The sequence below is a fragment of the Melanostigma gelatinosum genome, assembly GCF_949748355.1.
Source record: "Melanostigma gelatinosum genome assembly, chromosome: 15".
NCBI classification, from domain to species: Eukaryota; Metazoa; Chordata; class Actinopteri; order Perciformes; family Zoarcidae; genus Melanostigma; species Melanostigma gelatinosum.
In genome coordinates this window covers 4,728,246-4,744,135 of record NC_136648.1, presented here as the reverse complement: position 1 = coordinate 4,744,135, position 15,890 = coordinate 4,728,246, and the positions used below count along the sequence as shown (strand labels likewise).

Here is a 15,890-nt window from a genome sequence, read left to right as displayed (position 1 = left end):
TTTAATTCCGTTTTGTTACCGGAATCGAGTTTAAACGAGGATTTATACACATAGATATGAATGTAAAATACTTAAAAGGCCCAATGAAGTTCAAACTGCCTTGTGTTTTGCCCCTATTCATCATTATATATAAAATATGCATCAAACTGAAATGTGCCAAATGTTGCGTGAGCATCCCTATGACCTCTTTTTTATTACATTATATTATATGTCACTGTCCTCAATTGATAGTTGTGTCAGGTTGCAGTAAGACTGTTTGTTTGTATTTTCCTTGTCAGTTTGAGGGCTGCTCCAAGGCCTTCTCACGTCTGGAGAACCTGAAGATCCACCTGAGGAGCCACACAGGAGAGAAACCGTACATCTGCCAGCATCCCGGCTGCCTCAAGGCCTTCAGCAACTCCAGCGACCGGGCCAAACACCAGCGCACACATCTGGACACGGTCAGTAACACGCAGCCACACACCACACGTCTTAAAGAGTATACCTTCGTTTAAAAAGCACCGTATTCTAGCACGCCAGTGTATTTAAAATATGAAAGCAGTGAACAGAGTTTTCTATCTGTTCCATCTACTGAGAGACAGATTAAATGTGTGTCTTGTTCACCTGGTTGAGACCACTGTAGTACATGTATCTATTAAATGACATCTTCAGTGCATAAAGAAAATACAAGTCCTTTATAAAAAAACACAGGCAGCCGATTTCGCCACCTGAAAACCATGAATGATGACACTGATGGGAGAATGCAGCAGGGGGTTCGGGGAAGCGGGAGCGATGAGTGATAAATTTAGGATTCTGTGGCAAAAGAAGTTATGAAATCCACCACTGATGCAACTTGAGAGAAAACAGAAAACTTCTTCCTCCAAATCCGAACCTGTAAATGAAACTATTGCTCCCTGTCGTGCACCAGGTGCCAAAAACTATCATGCAACTATCGTGGCTCTTTCCTGTTTGGTTCTTTTATGTCCAGCGGTGGAAAGTAAGTGTATTTATTCAAGTACTGTGCTAAGTACAAGTTTTAGGTTCTTGTATTTCTGTTTTATAGTGCTTTATACTTCTACTTCACTGCATTTCAGAGACAAATATTGTACTTTATACATTTTTCGACAGCTGTAGTAATGAGTTCCTCTGAAGATGTAGTGGCAGCGGTTGAGTTGCATTGTGGGTAATGTAGGTGCCAGGTTTTGACAAGAATTGGGTGGAATAAAAGAAGACATTGTCTCTGGTTCGGCTGCATCTATTTTGATTCTTCGGCGTGCACTGCTTAAATCAGAGTTATCTGTTCAGAAAAGGATCTTCCATCACATTTGCATCAAGTCATTAGGGGCATTTATGTAAAAGCCATCTATGTCTGCCTTTACTTTAACATATAAATGAAGCAATGTAATATATAAAACATCAATCTGCTGTATGCTTTACATACACAGACTCCTTTATGATACAGGATTTGTTTGTAATCAGGGGTTCACTTTAATTTAAAGTGCCACTGCTCCCCTCTTTCCTCCTCTGTCTGCCTACAGCACAGCACATTCTTTGGGATCGTGAAACTACATACCTGCTGTGGATTTATTCTGTAAACCACAGTTATTTTTACTCCTGCTGACAAGCGACGAGGACTTAGCAGTAATCCAGCGAATCAGATCTCTTATTACACGAGTGAGATGGAGCTGCACGTTGCACTCCTGTGTTATTACAACAAGAGGAGAAAGTTATTTTCTCCTTTTTGTGGTTTCACGCTGGCTAATAGCGGCTTCGCAGTTGCGTCACAAATCAAGGATCAGACACATCTGGCAACTGAGCCCCAGATGTGTCCCAGAACTCTCTGAATGTAAATAATTGCTGAATATAGCATAACCAGCCAAGAAAAGACTGGTGTCAATGCAAGTTATTTAGGTTCGACTGAATATCTTTTATTGTGTTGCTAATGTACTAATGTTATAAATAATAGTGTGTTACGAAATATTTGTTTCCAAAATTAGGTCAGTCTCTTGCATGCGTGTCTCAACGACAATTTACAGCTCACTTAACCTCAAACCGGTTTCTGCACGATTGGTTTTCTAGATAAAGATCAACCGGTAAATGTTGACCAATCAGAGGCGAAATGACAAACAGCAAATGAAACACAGAATTTTGTTGTTTTCTATTTGACTTTGACTGCTTCGTCACTTTGGTTCGTTAAAGCATTTCAGTCATAACATCTTGAATTGCAGCAATACACGGAAAAGCTTTGTTTCAGCCAAACCCATCAATTTTATTTCTAGAATTTTGACAAAACTAATTGCACACTGACATGTGTATTCAGCAATTTATGTCCTAGTTTTAAGCAGCGGACAACCACTATACAAACACTTATTAAGCATACAAAGGCAGTGGGGCTTAACACTTCATTATCCTCTTCGCCTCCCAGGGAATATTGTTCAGAAACGGTTTCATAAGATCAAGATATCGCTCAATTTTTGGCAGCATTTAATGCCAGCCACTGTAGAGGAGTAGTTCTGATGCCAGATCTGCGTTAGAGTCATTGCACATCTGAAATTTAATCATTTCTGCCTTTAAATGTGCTAAACATTTGCAGTTCCTCACTGCAGCTGTTTGCTAAATGCATCCCTTTAACAGAAGTACAGTTTTGGTTTTATTTTGATTAACACTGACTGTTTGTGTCTCATTTATCTTTCTTACATTCCTCACAAATCCTACTTTTTCTTATTTAAAATTCTTTGTGTTTTTGACCGAATACATGATTTGTACTATTTTAAAAACCTGCCAACTCTCAGAATTTTAGAACCGTTCATTCAATTAACATTGTGTTCTAGGTGATAACACCTGTGAACAGACGATTCTGACACATAAACCGCTAAAATTCACCTTTTTCATAAAGTTTTCATGAAAACTTAATTGACTCCAAATATATCTGAGCTGTTCCTCGGTAACTCTTCTCTCTCTTCTTCTCTTAAAGCCGGCAGACGAACGGTAAATATCCTCCATTTTTTAGTTGAGGAGTGCGTTATGTTAAATGTTGACATACTCTTCATGTCCTTTCTCTCTCTGTTAGTACATATGTCATGTAAAGGAACCACATGTATCCTATGTGTTTGTGTGTATCATACACAGGACTACTGTTCGCAGTCTCACGTCTATAAACCATCTGGATATGACTCGTTTTAACTTGTGCTATTATTTGTAAACACAATTATACATCATATCCATAAACCATATCACGTGGTGAATGTTGTGACCTGGTTTACAAAGTCCTGTATTTGCACGAGTGGTTAAAGTACAGAGTATATAATAGAGGGTTCGGTCGGTGCTATTTTGTCCAGTCGTGGAAAGAAACTAAATACTCTTTCTCAAGTACTTTTTAACTCCTCTGAATTTATTTGACAGTTATAGTCACTAGTTACAAAAACAAAACATATGATCAGTTTAAGAAATACAGTTTGTGAAAGATGAAACCAGTAATGAACCACCCCCCCCCCCCCCCCCCCCCACCACTTTTCAGATGGTTCCATATAAGTAATTATTTAAACCCCAAAGAGATGATCAAAGATTAGGGAAAGCTCCAAAAACTGACGTGAGTGAAGCAGAGCTTCATATTTTTTCTTTTTGTTTTCTACCCCAATAATCATCAAATTTTTATATGTATTATGACACAGTACTGGATGGGGCAACAAAGCATTTTAAATGAAGGCCTTTTACTTGTAATGGAATACTTATACATCGCGGTATTGGTAGTTTTGCTTAAGTAAGAGATCTGAGTACTTCTTCCATCACTGATTTTGTCAATGGTGAACCTAAAAATACATATAATGATGTGTATTTCAGGGTCTACTTTGTTGTTTGGTGTATTCACAGAAATGTTGTGGACATGTTATTTGTCAGATTTGGAAGATGAAAACACTTCAGAGTACTCTGAAGTATTGCTTTCTCATAGTTTTCTCTCTTTCTTTCTTTCTTTTTTTTTCTTCTTCACTCCTCTTCAACTCTTCTTGTCGTGGTTCGTTCACAGAAGCCGTACGCCTGTCAGATCCCAGGATGCACCAAGCGTTACACCGATCCCAGCTCGTTACGAAAGCACGTCAAAGCTCATTCCGCCAAAGGCCTTCAGGAGAGGGAGGTCAAGGTAACAACTGCAACTATGTTCTTACATGTTGGACATTTAGCTGACTGCAGAATGGGATTAGTTCTCTGGTCACCGACATATTTAATAAAACCGTCCTGTGTTTCTAAAGATAGATTAGGTTAGACTATATTAGATTAGATGTGGTGGAAGGGCTTTATATAAACTGTTTTATTTTATTCTGAAGTACTTTGTATTACTTTTAGTGGCATTTAACAAGCTTTTATTGGACAGGGACATAGGAGAAGAGAATGATACACAACTCAGGCACAGCGCTGGACTCAAACCAGTGGCTTTGCGGTTACTTGGTCAGCTAGTTACCACAAAGCCCTCATAAACTATTTCTCTGTAACTTGACGGTCATGTCATCTTACTGCTTGACCTCAAGTGCACAAAAGTCATATTAACTTTCATTGGAATTTGATTTTGTTTTAAAATACGATCCATGTCCGTCTAGTGGTTAACCCTAATCTTTACTCATCTTGGTTTCTGTGCAGTTTTGAAATGGTGCAAATACTTTTTCAGAAGGTTTTCTGTCATGATAAGAATAACATTCAAATTAAAAACCACAATTCATGACTATTTTTGAAAATGATCAAATTCAAGTATATTTAAAAACATAAATGGGTATAAAATATAGTCAACTTCAGTATCAATTTCCCAAACTCTGATATGATAGGTGCAGAAGCAGTGTTACTCATAATAATTAGATAAATAATTAGATGAGTTAAGATAGAGCTAAATAGAGCTTTATTCATCCTGCTTTGCTTTACAAAGAATGAAAAAGTGCAAATGTGCAATATCCATAAGCATATCTCAAATCTAAGACATACACAATGCCAAAAGTATAAACAATGTTCGCGGTAAGAATCATAAGAAGCTCATATCTCAAGTTACTTGAGTGGGAAAAATGCACACTCAGAAGTGATAATTAGTGCTGGAAATACAACTTTTAGATACCACACATCATGTTTGAACGCACAGAAGTGAGGAAGAATGAAGAAGACAGAGATCCCGATTGTGTGTCGACGAGAGCAAAAGTAAAGGAAGTGAAGATCAACGCTCAACAGAGGGAAGAAGAACAGCATTTACTTTTGTATCGCCTCTTAGGTTCGTCTGATGACAGTCAACATAGCCGCCACAAAATGATTGAAACAGTATGGAAGTTTGTTCCACCTTTGGAGAATTACGTTTAATGTTAAGGGCAGAGTGAAATGGTTCCTTCCTTTCTTAGAACCTCAGGGTTCCTCGGTGGTTCTAGGTAGCACCCTGTCTGTGCGTGTAGAACCCTTGTTTCTGAGAGAAAGGGATGGAGAGCAGCAGGAGGAGAGAGTCAGCATGTTTATGATTCAGCAGGGTGAAAAACAAAGTATTACACACGCTCCCTGGAAGTCCGAATAGGGAGCCTATTGTTCGGCATTATCTGGGCCTTGTTTGTTTTCTATGGACCGTCAGTGACACTGGGGCTTTGTGTGTATTCCCATGGCTTGTTTGGTTTAAACAGAAACACGTGTGCTTGTAAGTTGTGACATGGCTAACACGCCCTGCGCTGCAGTAAACCCTGTGGGGCTAAAGAGGACTTTGAAATATTAAACATGCACTTCATAAAGTCCTCACGGTTATACATTGTCCCCGAGCTGATGCGTCACAGCTATTGAAGTTTGAATCTTCATAAACACTGGTTTGGGCGCACATTTTTCGCAGATTATTCAGACCCCTTTTGTGGTTCCTGGGTGTCCTTCGCGAGCTTCTCAGCGGGTCCCGGAGCTGTCCATAATGTGTTTTGGAAAGTCCTGGGGGATCCCCTGTTAACGCTGGATAATAAAGTAAATTGTCCTGCCTTAACTTCGTTTGAACATTTTGGAATAAGATTGCCTAACAAGATTTCTGGATATCGAGGAGCTGGATCGCAAGACGAAACACGAACCAGGCATCTGGTTCAAGCATCATTTCTCTGAAAAATTAACAGTAGAAAAGTGCCTGCAGAAATCTCACTGTGGTTTCAATTGTTCTACTGTATATAATCAAAAGAGAAGTAGATCATTTCAAAGTTTGGCTCCATGGGAGCTGTGTTGCCCAACAGCAAAACACAAATGGAATAGAACTACACTGTACGCTGCAGCTTTAAGTTAATTACTCCCATCCCTACATGCAGGCAGGCATCCGCACATGTCCACCAACGTGAAAACATGACACTAAATGCACCAAAATATACATTTATCATTTACCAGCGTATGTTAAATTGTGTTTGGTCTGACAGGTGCAGGTGCACACAATGCTGGAACCGGACGTTTTGAGCGATTGTCTGGCGAGGCAGCATCTCCACCAAGGAAACGGCTCACCTCTACCCAGCTTAGATGAATACACAGGTAAGCACAGATGAAACGGTAGCAATATCAAATGAATACCTACGTTTACCTCTGTGGAAATGAGCGAAAACAAAATGGATACCTGCGTTTACCTCTGTGGGAATGAGCGAAAACAAAGAAAAGGGTAATTGCCCGAACACCTGGGCCGTTAAGCTGTCTCTTTCATTTTCTCCCATGGCCTCATTTGCTCCTTTTCCTCTCCCTCCTCTCCCCATTCCTTCGATGATAGCTCATCATGCCAGTGTTTACCTTGTCCAATTACCGGGCACTGACTGCGGGCGAGTTGGCCCTCTCCCCGCTCGTCCCTCAGCTTCTCCAAACCTGCTTTTCCAGCCAAGCTCTTTTTCTTTCCCTTTCAATGGCTGAGCCGGGATCAAGAAGCTGTCAGGTACACTGAGGCTCAGTTGGCAAAAGAGAGGGGAGAGTGTCCAGGAGAGCTGTCCATGTCTATTACTTCAGACTACTTGCTGCTTTACCCAGAAGACTTTGAGGGAAAAGCCTCAAACGGCAACACTAACAGCTATGTTTATTCAGGGTGAAACAAGCATGTCAGTGTTTAATTCTGAAAAGGTCCCAAGAGGACTTACTCCTTATCAGAAATGGCCAACGTTACTCACTGTTGTGTGTATACCTGCGTATGTACATTACTGTGTGTGTGCTGGATTTATGGTGACATATGCTATCATCATCAGCTGCCCTTAAACTCAAAGCCAAGTGTTGAAAGCCCTGCTGGTATTTGTGTTAATACTTTCAATGAACGTCGTCATAAAACGTTGTTTTCAGTATTTAACACTGACCTCCTGTAGGTTTTAAAACGTGTCCCTGAAGAGTCTGTGTCTTGATTCTTTCGTGCTGAATTGTAAAAATTAAAATCGAAAGAGTTCCAGCTCTTTCGATTTTCATATCGTTGTATGAAGTATTTTACCGTTTTAGTTAGTCAGACAAAACAAGTAATTCACCGTTTCACATCTTGAACTATCTTCTGACATTTTACATACTATTAATTGATAAATGAATCACTTTAAAAAAGTGTCAGAGGAATGGAGAATGAAGTATTCATTAGCTGTGGCCTTAGCTTGCTTGCGTTGTTCGTGCTCATGTATTTAGCCAAGTTTCAGAAGTTTCGATGGACGTTCTGGTACGTTTTTTCCGAAACTGCTGTTAATAATACGTTAATCTAAGCCAACCTCAGCTTAACTTGGATTCTCAGTGAGGTGATTGTTTTTAATAGATCTCTCTCTCCTCCAGGTGTGTATTCAAACTGCAGCTCCGGCCACAACAGGGCAACTTCTGAGTTCCTCCCTCCGTCAGCAGACCCCTGCTCCAGGTACCGAGGCCTGCAGGGAAACTTTGACGCCAACAGCCCCATAGCTTCACTAACAAGCGCAGGAAGCATGAGAGAGGGGTGAGTGTGAGATCAATGCACGCAGATTTAAGCAGTTAAATGTGTTGCAGCCCCAAAGTCTATGATTCATTTATTAAATAAACGGTGAACACATGGGCTTCTTCAGCAATGCTGTTGTTATAAACCTTTGCTTCTTGAAACGTTTTACCACTGGCAAGTGGAGGTTACTTGCCTTGCTCATGGGCAGCTCAACAGTAGATGTTTTTCCATTCTGAAGTCCTATGTTTGTTATTGTTGCTTCGTAGAGTGAAGTCACCGTTAAGACAAACGAGCTTTCATATCATCAGATGCAGCTGGTAAACAATGAAAGTCACAATATATATTTTTATGTTCTCGCTGTCATGCATTTTGAAATGAAATTGCTTTTATGTCTTTAAAAGAGGATATTTTACTACTGCTATGGTAATGATGTTCAGAGGCAAACTTAAATGGTCAGTTCATCCAAATCACTCAAAAAAAATCCCCACATTTTCCCTCTTACCCCTGCTGGTGTCTGGCACAGGTTCGAGTTATCTGCTGCAGAGACTTCAGCTGCCAATCCGATACAATGGAGCTGAAAGAGATTTCATTTGCATTTGGCAGTTTTCATCCGGAGCTATTTTCTAGGAAAGATAAAAATAGGGAAAACTGACCACAGTTTTCTTCTCCTCTGTGTATTTTTCGGGTGTTCGCCCCAAAATCTTTATCCATTTGACAAATCTGGTCCGTACGAAAGCATTTTAAAAACGGCTTAACCCTTCCTCCGTTCGCCATGTCAAGCCCCGGATACACGGACGCCATCGAATACCCTGTCGGGATGTGACTTTTCTTCGCCTCTCTTGTCGGTGAAGCAGCACAAGCCCAGAAACGGGGAGATTGATGTGAGCTTGTGCATTCTGGAATAAACCAGAGACATTATCACCAGAGATGGAGTTATGGCTTTGTGGTTGCACTGATTGGGTAGTCGCAGGCCACAGAACTTATGTGTACTGTAAACTGAGACAAATTTTGTCTAGCCCATGTATAAAAGTATGTATCGTTTACATGTATAAACGATACAGCCGAGGGCCTCCAGGCCCGCAGTTTCTGAACAATATGGCCTCAAATCATTGGTCATTGAAGAATTGCCCGTAAAGTAACTTTTATTGGCACAACAGTAACAACAAAGGCAGTCCATCCAATAAAAAGAGTGTTGATAAGGGCCAGAATAACATTTTTGTGATTTAATAAGTGATATAAAATCTTCACATAAAATGCACATAGTTTCCCATGAAATCCTCCAGTACTTCCAAGAATCATTGTTTTTGAATGGGCTTAAGGTCTTGGAAGAGGAGTTAAAAGGAGAGTTAAGATGGTTTGTTCTCTTTGAACAAAACATTCAAAACTATAAGCTTGAAGGTTTATTATTGACCGGGGAAGCAGCAGTTTGACAAAAGATTCTTAGCGCAAAGTTCACTTATTGGAAAGCCTGATTTATTTATTTGTTTAAACTTTTCATCCAGTTTTTGAAACTTTCAGCCATGACCTTCATGCCCTGCAATATGTTGCAGTAAGTGAACCTTGAGTGAAAAGGTTTTGTTATTTGAAAAAATGCTGTTATGATGTCAGTATTAGTACAGAATATCATCAGCATTATACCAGGACTTGAAAATCATTGAAAGTTGGAGGATTATTTTGTTGGTTTAGGATGATCTTGAACATTCTGTTCTGTGCTTTTTCAAATGCATATAAAAATGCATTTCAATCAGGAGAGACAAGTCAGATAAGAAAAGATAATGATATGTGATGATAAAGTCTTCAGAGTCTTTGGCGATTGGACTCAACAGGGAGATTTGTAATCGAGGGGCGTCCCCCCCCCCCCCCCCCCCCAGTCCAGACACTGGTGCTGATGGTGCTGATTAATCAGCAAAGATTGGGCGGAGATGGGGAGGTGGAGGGTTGCGTAACAGCATCATGAACGTACTGAGGGTAGAGAGACAATCAGCAAGATGATAAGCCAACGATGTCATTGTGTCGTTGTGCTATTGGGTAGCTGATCTGGACAGCTGATAACATGATCAACAGCCCCGAACAATGACAGCAAGGAAATAATGAGTGAGCATGTGTGAGAAGTGGCAGATGTATGAGAAATAAACTACGGGCTGAGGCATGCAGGAGTATAGTCTTCCTGCCTGAACTTACGCAAGAGCTTCATAAAGATATAAAGGTGATGGATCCTTGAAAGTTCATTAAAAAACATTATAATAAACAGTATAACGACTGAACTTTCAGTTCAAGATGATTCAACTCTGTTAGCTTTAGCAGGATTTCACCCTGATGGCTTGGCTTTAAAAGATCCTGTTTTGGGGTAAAACTAACCATTTTAAAGTTGTTGGAGTTCACCAAACAAAGCCATATTTTAGTCAACTTGTAAGTCCGTCTGTTTGTGTTTGAAGGATATACAACTGTACTCGCCTTAATGCAGCATCTCTCAGCCTCCATCTCCTTAAAGTTTGCAGCCAGAGCTTCCATGACGCGCTGCACAATCTGTCCATTGACGTCTCTTTATAGACACTGAGGATGTCATAGAATCCCTCCGGTGACCGCAGAGTACGACGACCTGCCAAAGCCAATACCAGACAAGCACTTGTTTTTTCCCCCAAATGACTTAGCGAGACATTAAACACGTGAAAGTAAATTATCTGTGCTTCAAGGCATCGGGCTCTGACCTCATAGCCAAGCGCGTGTTTACTCTGGCTGAGACGAGCCATTTCGACTTCTTTTAATTATTTAATACTTGAGGGAGTCAGAGGCTTGTCCATCAGCGAGTATTAGTGATGTGCAGCGTCGGAGTGTTTTGCGGTCGGTAAGAGCTGGATTGGTTTTTTGGAGCAGCGTCTGCATCAGATGCAGACACACTAACCGGGATGGCTCTCACACAGAAACACTGTTATACAATGTGAAGGAAAGAGGAGTAATGAAGTTTACTTTGCAGAAGCCCTGGCTGACATCGGATCCAAACAGCCAGTTTAACTGAACTGTTTTGACATGTCCACACATTTTTGTATTTACCGTATCTCTAACGTGCAATATGTGCGCTCTAGTGTCTCGAAGTGCTTGATTGGTCGCGCTTAGATCACATTAAATCTCCATCTGTGTTACATACATTCAACATGATCCTCTGTGATCCGGTAAATCTGTGTCACGGCATCTTTCCTCTGCCAGACCTGAAAAACGGATCAGTTTAGCGTGCACAAGCTGGCACCTTGTAATGAACCGACTCATCTCCTCCTCCGATCCGCTCCAACTGTGCTGCCAAGCGTTGCACGCAACACAATGCGCATATAAACATATGAGCTTAAATTCTCCAAGCAGGATTCTTCTCATTCCAGATACGAGGAGGGCAGCTGGCTGCAGTTAGTCGGAAAGAAAAGAGAAATGATGAAGAGCTTCAGCCGGTAAAATATGATCAGAGGAACAGTTTCCTGAGGTTGCGATGACAGTCGCTCCCTCGGGCGTGGGTTCTCTGTTAAGCTCATGCATCTGAGACGTTTTGAGTACACACCGGCCACAAAACGACAGGATCGACCCAGCGGGGCCGCGCACGGCACGGCTCAGACATCCCAGCTATGTTGTTGCAGCGTCGCAAGAATGTAAGCCGTGGAACAGCCGCGGTTGTTTAGAGTTAAGGTCAGCTCCGATGGTTCTGGGGCCACCGAAGGGGGAATCCAGAGAAGTGTTGAATTCTTGGGGCTCGCAGTCATCGCGGCACATTTATTTCAACAGTCGTACTATATCAAAGCCCACTTTGTTTACATAATCCTATACAAAGCCTGGTCTTTATTACATTGGAAAGCCGCAGCCATCTGTAAGTTATATCAGTTTGGGTTTCAAAAAGTCCTTCTAATTAGTTTTGGCTTTCATTGGGTTTCTCCACCGAACACAGACGCTGTTAATTTAAACGTAATAGCATTTGACATGGGAAATGGGTGATAAAGAGACCTGGGGATGATAAATGATAGATATGTAAAGAAATCTCCAAACATTTCCTTTTTTTATAGCCGGTCAGATGAAAATATAGATGGCGCTTTGGGCCAGCAGCCATCGGTATCTCTGACAAGTTTATGAAGCCCACTAAAACCCTTCCAGCAGAAACCAAGGCCATTTGGCTCTCTGGGGACCAATACGGTCCAGTACATCATCCAGGAGGGTTCTCAGGCCTCTGAGATCCAACACGGGGGGGGGGGGGGGGGGGGGGTTTCAGCTACATATCTCCTTGGAGAGATATTCGCTCTTTCTTCTTGTCGACTTGGGTCCACTGACTCATTCGTTTCCATGTTGAGTCAGAGTGTTTGTGCACAGTCAGCACATTCTTGGAGCGTAGCGATGGATACAAAGACCGCCTACATTACCCCCCTCGAGGTGGAAATGCTTCCTTGTATAAACTGCACTGTTTGTACAAGAGTTTTAAGTACCGGTATGTACGTGATAACACAGCTGCTGCCACACTGTCAGATTCAACAGCATGAATACTTGCTCTGGGTTTGATTTGAGCCGAAATGTTTGCGTCAAACTTCAATCAAACCTAGTTTTAAACACGTCAAAAATGTCAAACCTGTTAGTTTAGATTGAGTCCTGTTATAAGACTCATAATTTCCTTCGAAAGTTCTTCATCTAATTCACTCAAACGAGTCAAAAGGTGAGTCCAGGGCTGCAATGGTGAGTTTGAAGCAACAGAATCTGCGATTAAAACACAAATGAATCAAGTTTCAATGTTCATCGTGGTTGTATATATCGTCTTTCACACTCACATAAATGTTCATGTCGGGGTACTTAGTAACTCAGCTACCTGGTGTAGTTTTGCCAACAGAAACGGACAATCGTCGTCGTTCATGTCCGCTAACGTCAGCGCAGTGAGCTCCTCGTCAGACCGAGTGGACGTCCAGCTGCAGGGCTACCACAAAACCTACAACCACCAACAAGTGTTCTCACAGCAGCAAGGTACGGACAGAGTCTACAGAACAAGGTGTCGGCATCAGCGGCCTGAACGCATCGGTGGGACAAATCGGTTCTTTTGTGCTTCTGTTCTTTTGAAGTTCCCTCTGTGTTTCTCTAAGGATGTCTGTACGGAGAGGGAAAGGTGGCTCAACCAGTCAGCGACGGAGGCTTCGAACCCGCCAGCTACTTCACAACCTCCTCGGCCTCTCACTCTACAGGTAAGACAGCAGAGCAAAGGCGTCCATGTGCTCCAATCAGAGTGCTTCTTCGCTGTGATTGGCCAGATGGGTGGTGGTGAGAGAGTAAGCGGGGTTTGATCTTCTCTCTCCGGGTGTTTTTCATCCACCTGTCATCGTTCTCATCCTCTTAAAATAACAACCTGAGAAGAAATGATGAAAATTCAGGAAAGAAACTGTAAAACACTGCAAAAACTGTTTTTACACTTGGCTGAGTGTGGTCGATGAAAAGCAAAAGGCGAGGAAGAACAATGGAAACATACTTGGAGAATAAATCAAGACGTACATGAAGCATGAGACTTCTACTGAAGAGACGAAAAATGGCTTCGAAAGCTTTGTGTGGCGCGATGAGGAGACTTAAACATTACTCAAGTTAACTGAAGAAACATACATTTATACTTTATTTCTATCATGTTTTCTCCATTTTTTCTCCCCCATACCGTTCTCTGGAGCTCATTTAGTTGCATCATCTCGTTGCTGCCTCTTCTTCTGCAGTGGTTTAATGGCACCTGACTGGAGCATTAGCACCACCAGCTGCTCAACTGGACGAACCAACTCCTAAAATTCACATACCAGTAGTGGATAGAAACGTTCCACATTTTCGTTTACAAATTTTCTGAAAATGATGACAAACTATGCGCTACATTTGGAGGGAAACTTGACTAGTCTTTATCTGTCACTTTCAATGTGAACAACTGAGTGCAACATGAACGCCTTTAAGGAGAAACTTGCCTCCACTTACCTCCTTCCGCCTCTTTATTACGACACCAGCAACACATCGTATAGACTTATTATTTCCTAGCAGGATGGACTTTGTTTCTGTTACCTTGGTCTTTTTAACTCTCATCTCATTGTACATTTTCTTACCCGGACTCACTGTCTGTATGTAGTTCTGGTCTGCTGGTGAATTCCTCTTATCTGCTCACTTTGCTTTAAGTCGATTTGGTGTTATTGGCAACACAAGGTAAGGTAGCTAATTAGCAAGCTGATTAAAGTTTAATTCTTAAAATGATTGTTGGATTATTTATTTTTTTAGCTCTGACAAAACATGCATACGTTTTCTGTTCTCTTCCCCTCAGGGTTCGACTTGTTGCAGGAGCTGCAGGGTCAGGCGGGGGGCGGTTACTCCATGTCTCCCTGCTCAGACGACAGCTTCCTCTTCCAGGCAGGAGGCGTCGACCGCTGCCTCAACCAGATCTACTCCATCTACCTGGACTCATGATGGGCCACCCGGAACCAACTCAACGGAACCAGTAATCACTTTTGTTTTCCTGAAGACAAAATGCATCAGACAATCACAATACTGTTAATTCAAGGCTGTAGTTGGCTGAATTATTGGTGTTCTTGACAGAAAATATGTCAGTGGAAGCTTTAACGGTACAAAAAAAGAAAGAAGCAGAATCGACTAGAGGCAGAGCTGCGGACTAAGAGGAAATCTGGTAAAATTGTAAATGTGAATAGCGGTGACTTTTTTTCATTCAGAGATGACCACAGCCTTTGTGATCTGGATAGAATGAGCTATGAGCTTTTATGTGCTAGTTTGATCTGTTGAAAGGTAGCTGGCTCTCTGGCCCTGACACTGATATCTAGTGGGGTTAATTCTGCCTCCAGGAACTGTTAAAACAATGTTATTTGACAGAATGGGATCTTATAATGTAGTGGTTCCCAACCTAAGCTCCATAAATACATCTGTTCGGGTGGAATTATGATTAAGAAGAAACCAAAGAACAAAACAACACAGTTCTGCTTCTTCAATCTTGTGAAGGGCTCGTTGCATGAGTGGAATACGGTCTCAAAACACTATGAAATGTAAGTCTCCTTCAAAATGATCCAAGGCACACTGTAAGGTTTCAGCAAAAATGCATTTTGATTTTGCACAAACCCCACAGTGTGCCATGGATTATTTTGAAGGAGACTTACGTGTGATACTTTTTTGAGACTGTATTCCACCTGTGCAGTGGGCCCTTCACAAGATTGAATAAGCAGAGTACACCTGAGTGATCCAAAGAGCACCTGCATGCGATCACCACAAAGACCCAGCAGCACCTCCACTCCATTGTTCTGTTTCAGATATTATACTCAACTTTAGATCTTTTTTTCAGTCCATAATTCAAATGAAACAATCTGAATCGTGAGAAGAGAGTAACACTTATTGGTTCAACTCTATTCAACTTACAGATGAATGTAAGGGGGGGGGGGGTAAGTAGGTTAAATGTAAGGTGTTACGAGACAAAAAAGGTTGGGAACCATTACGTTGTAATGGGTGATGTTTGCTCATTAGCATTCTGCTGCACAAGAGGGAAGTGCAGGAGAGCGGAGAGCACAGTAAACTGTAGCAGTGCTGCCACCAAGTGTCTGAATGACTGTATATAAATATTCTACGCATACAGTCTGTATTATGGATCAGTGTGGATGACTCCAGGGACTTAAAACTGACAAACCAACAAAAACTGCACTAAAATGTATCGTCTGTGATTTGTCTTTCATGGACTGAGAGGTGCCAACAAATATGTCTCAATATGTGTAATCTTAACAACAATCAAGACAGTAACATAATCTCCTTTTTTATTGTCTCTTCTGTTCCTTTACGTGTTTGTTGTATCAGTGTTATATTCTGTGAAAGGGAGGTGTGCATTGTTTACAGTAAGTTCTCTGCACTCTTTTCTGTCTCATCACGCTTTGAGAAAATGAACAACCAGAAAAAATGTTTACACTGATTTTGTAGCAATTCAGAGATTTTCTTATTATTGTCATTGAACAGTGTATATAGACTGTAAAAAAACTGTCTTTTATATCTAAATAAATAAATC

General features: G+C 41.4%; 1 protein-coding gene across 4 annotated transcripts in view; it reads left to right on the top strand.

Annotated features, from left to right (window-relative positions):
- The window catches only part of LOC306789680 (zinc finger protein GLIS1-like), a 37,998-nt gene extending 22,108 nt beyond the window's left edge, over positions 1-15,890 (top strand). For 2 of the 4 annotated variants that reach the window (XM_079285754.1, XM_079285755.1), the window contains exons 3-9: positions 279-440; positions 4,004-4,117; positions 6,375-6,483; positions 7,732-7,888; positions 12,705-12,847; positions 12,964-13,062; positions 14,160-15,890. In XM_079285754.1, coding sequence (XP_079141880.1) covers positions 279-440; positions 4,004-4,117; positions 6,375-6,483; positions 7,732-7,888; positions 12,705-12,847; positions 12,964-13,062; positions 14,160-14,302 — 927 coding nt within the window. In that variant the 3' untranslated portion in view covers positions 14,303-15,890. The remainder of the gene's footprint in view (positions 1-278; positions 441-4,003; positions 4,118-6,374; positions 6,484-7,731; positions 7,889-12,704; positions 12,848-12,963; positions 13,063-14,159) is intronic. The other 2 variants (XR_013772678.1, XM_079285756.1) reach the window with 2 other exon arrangements.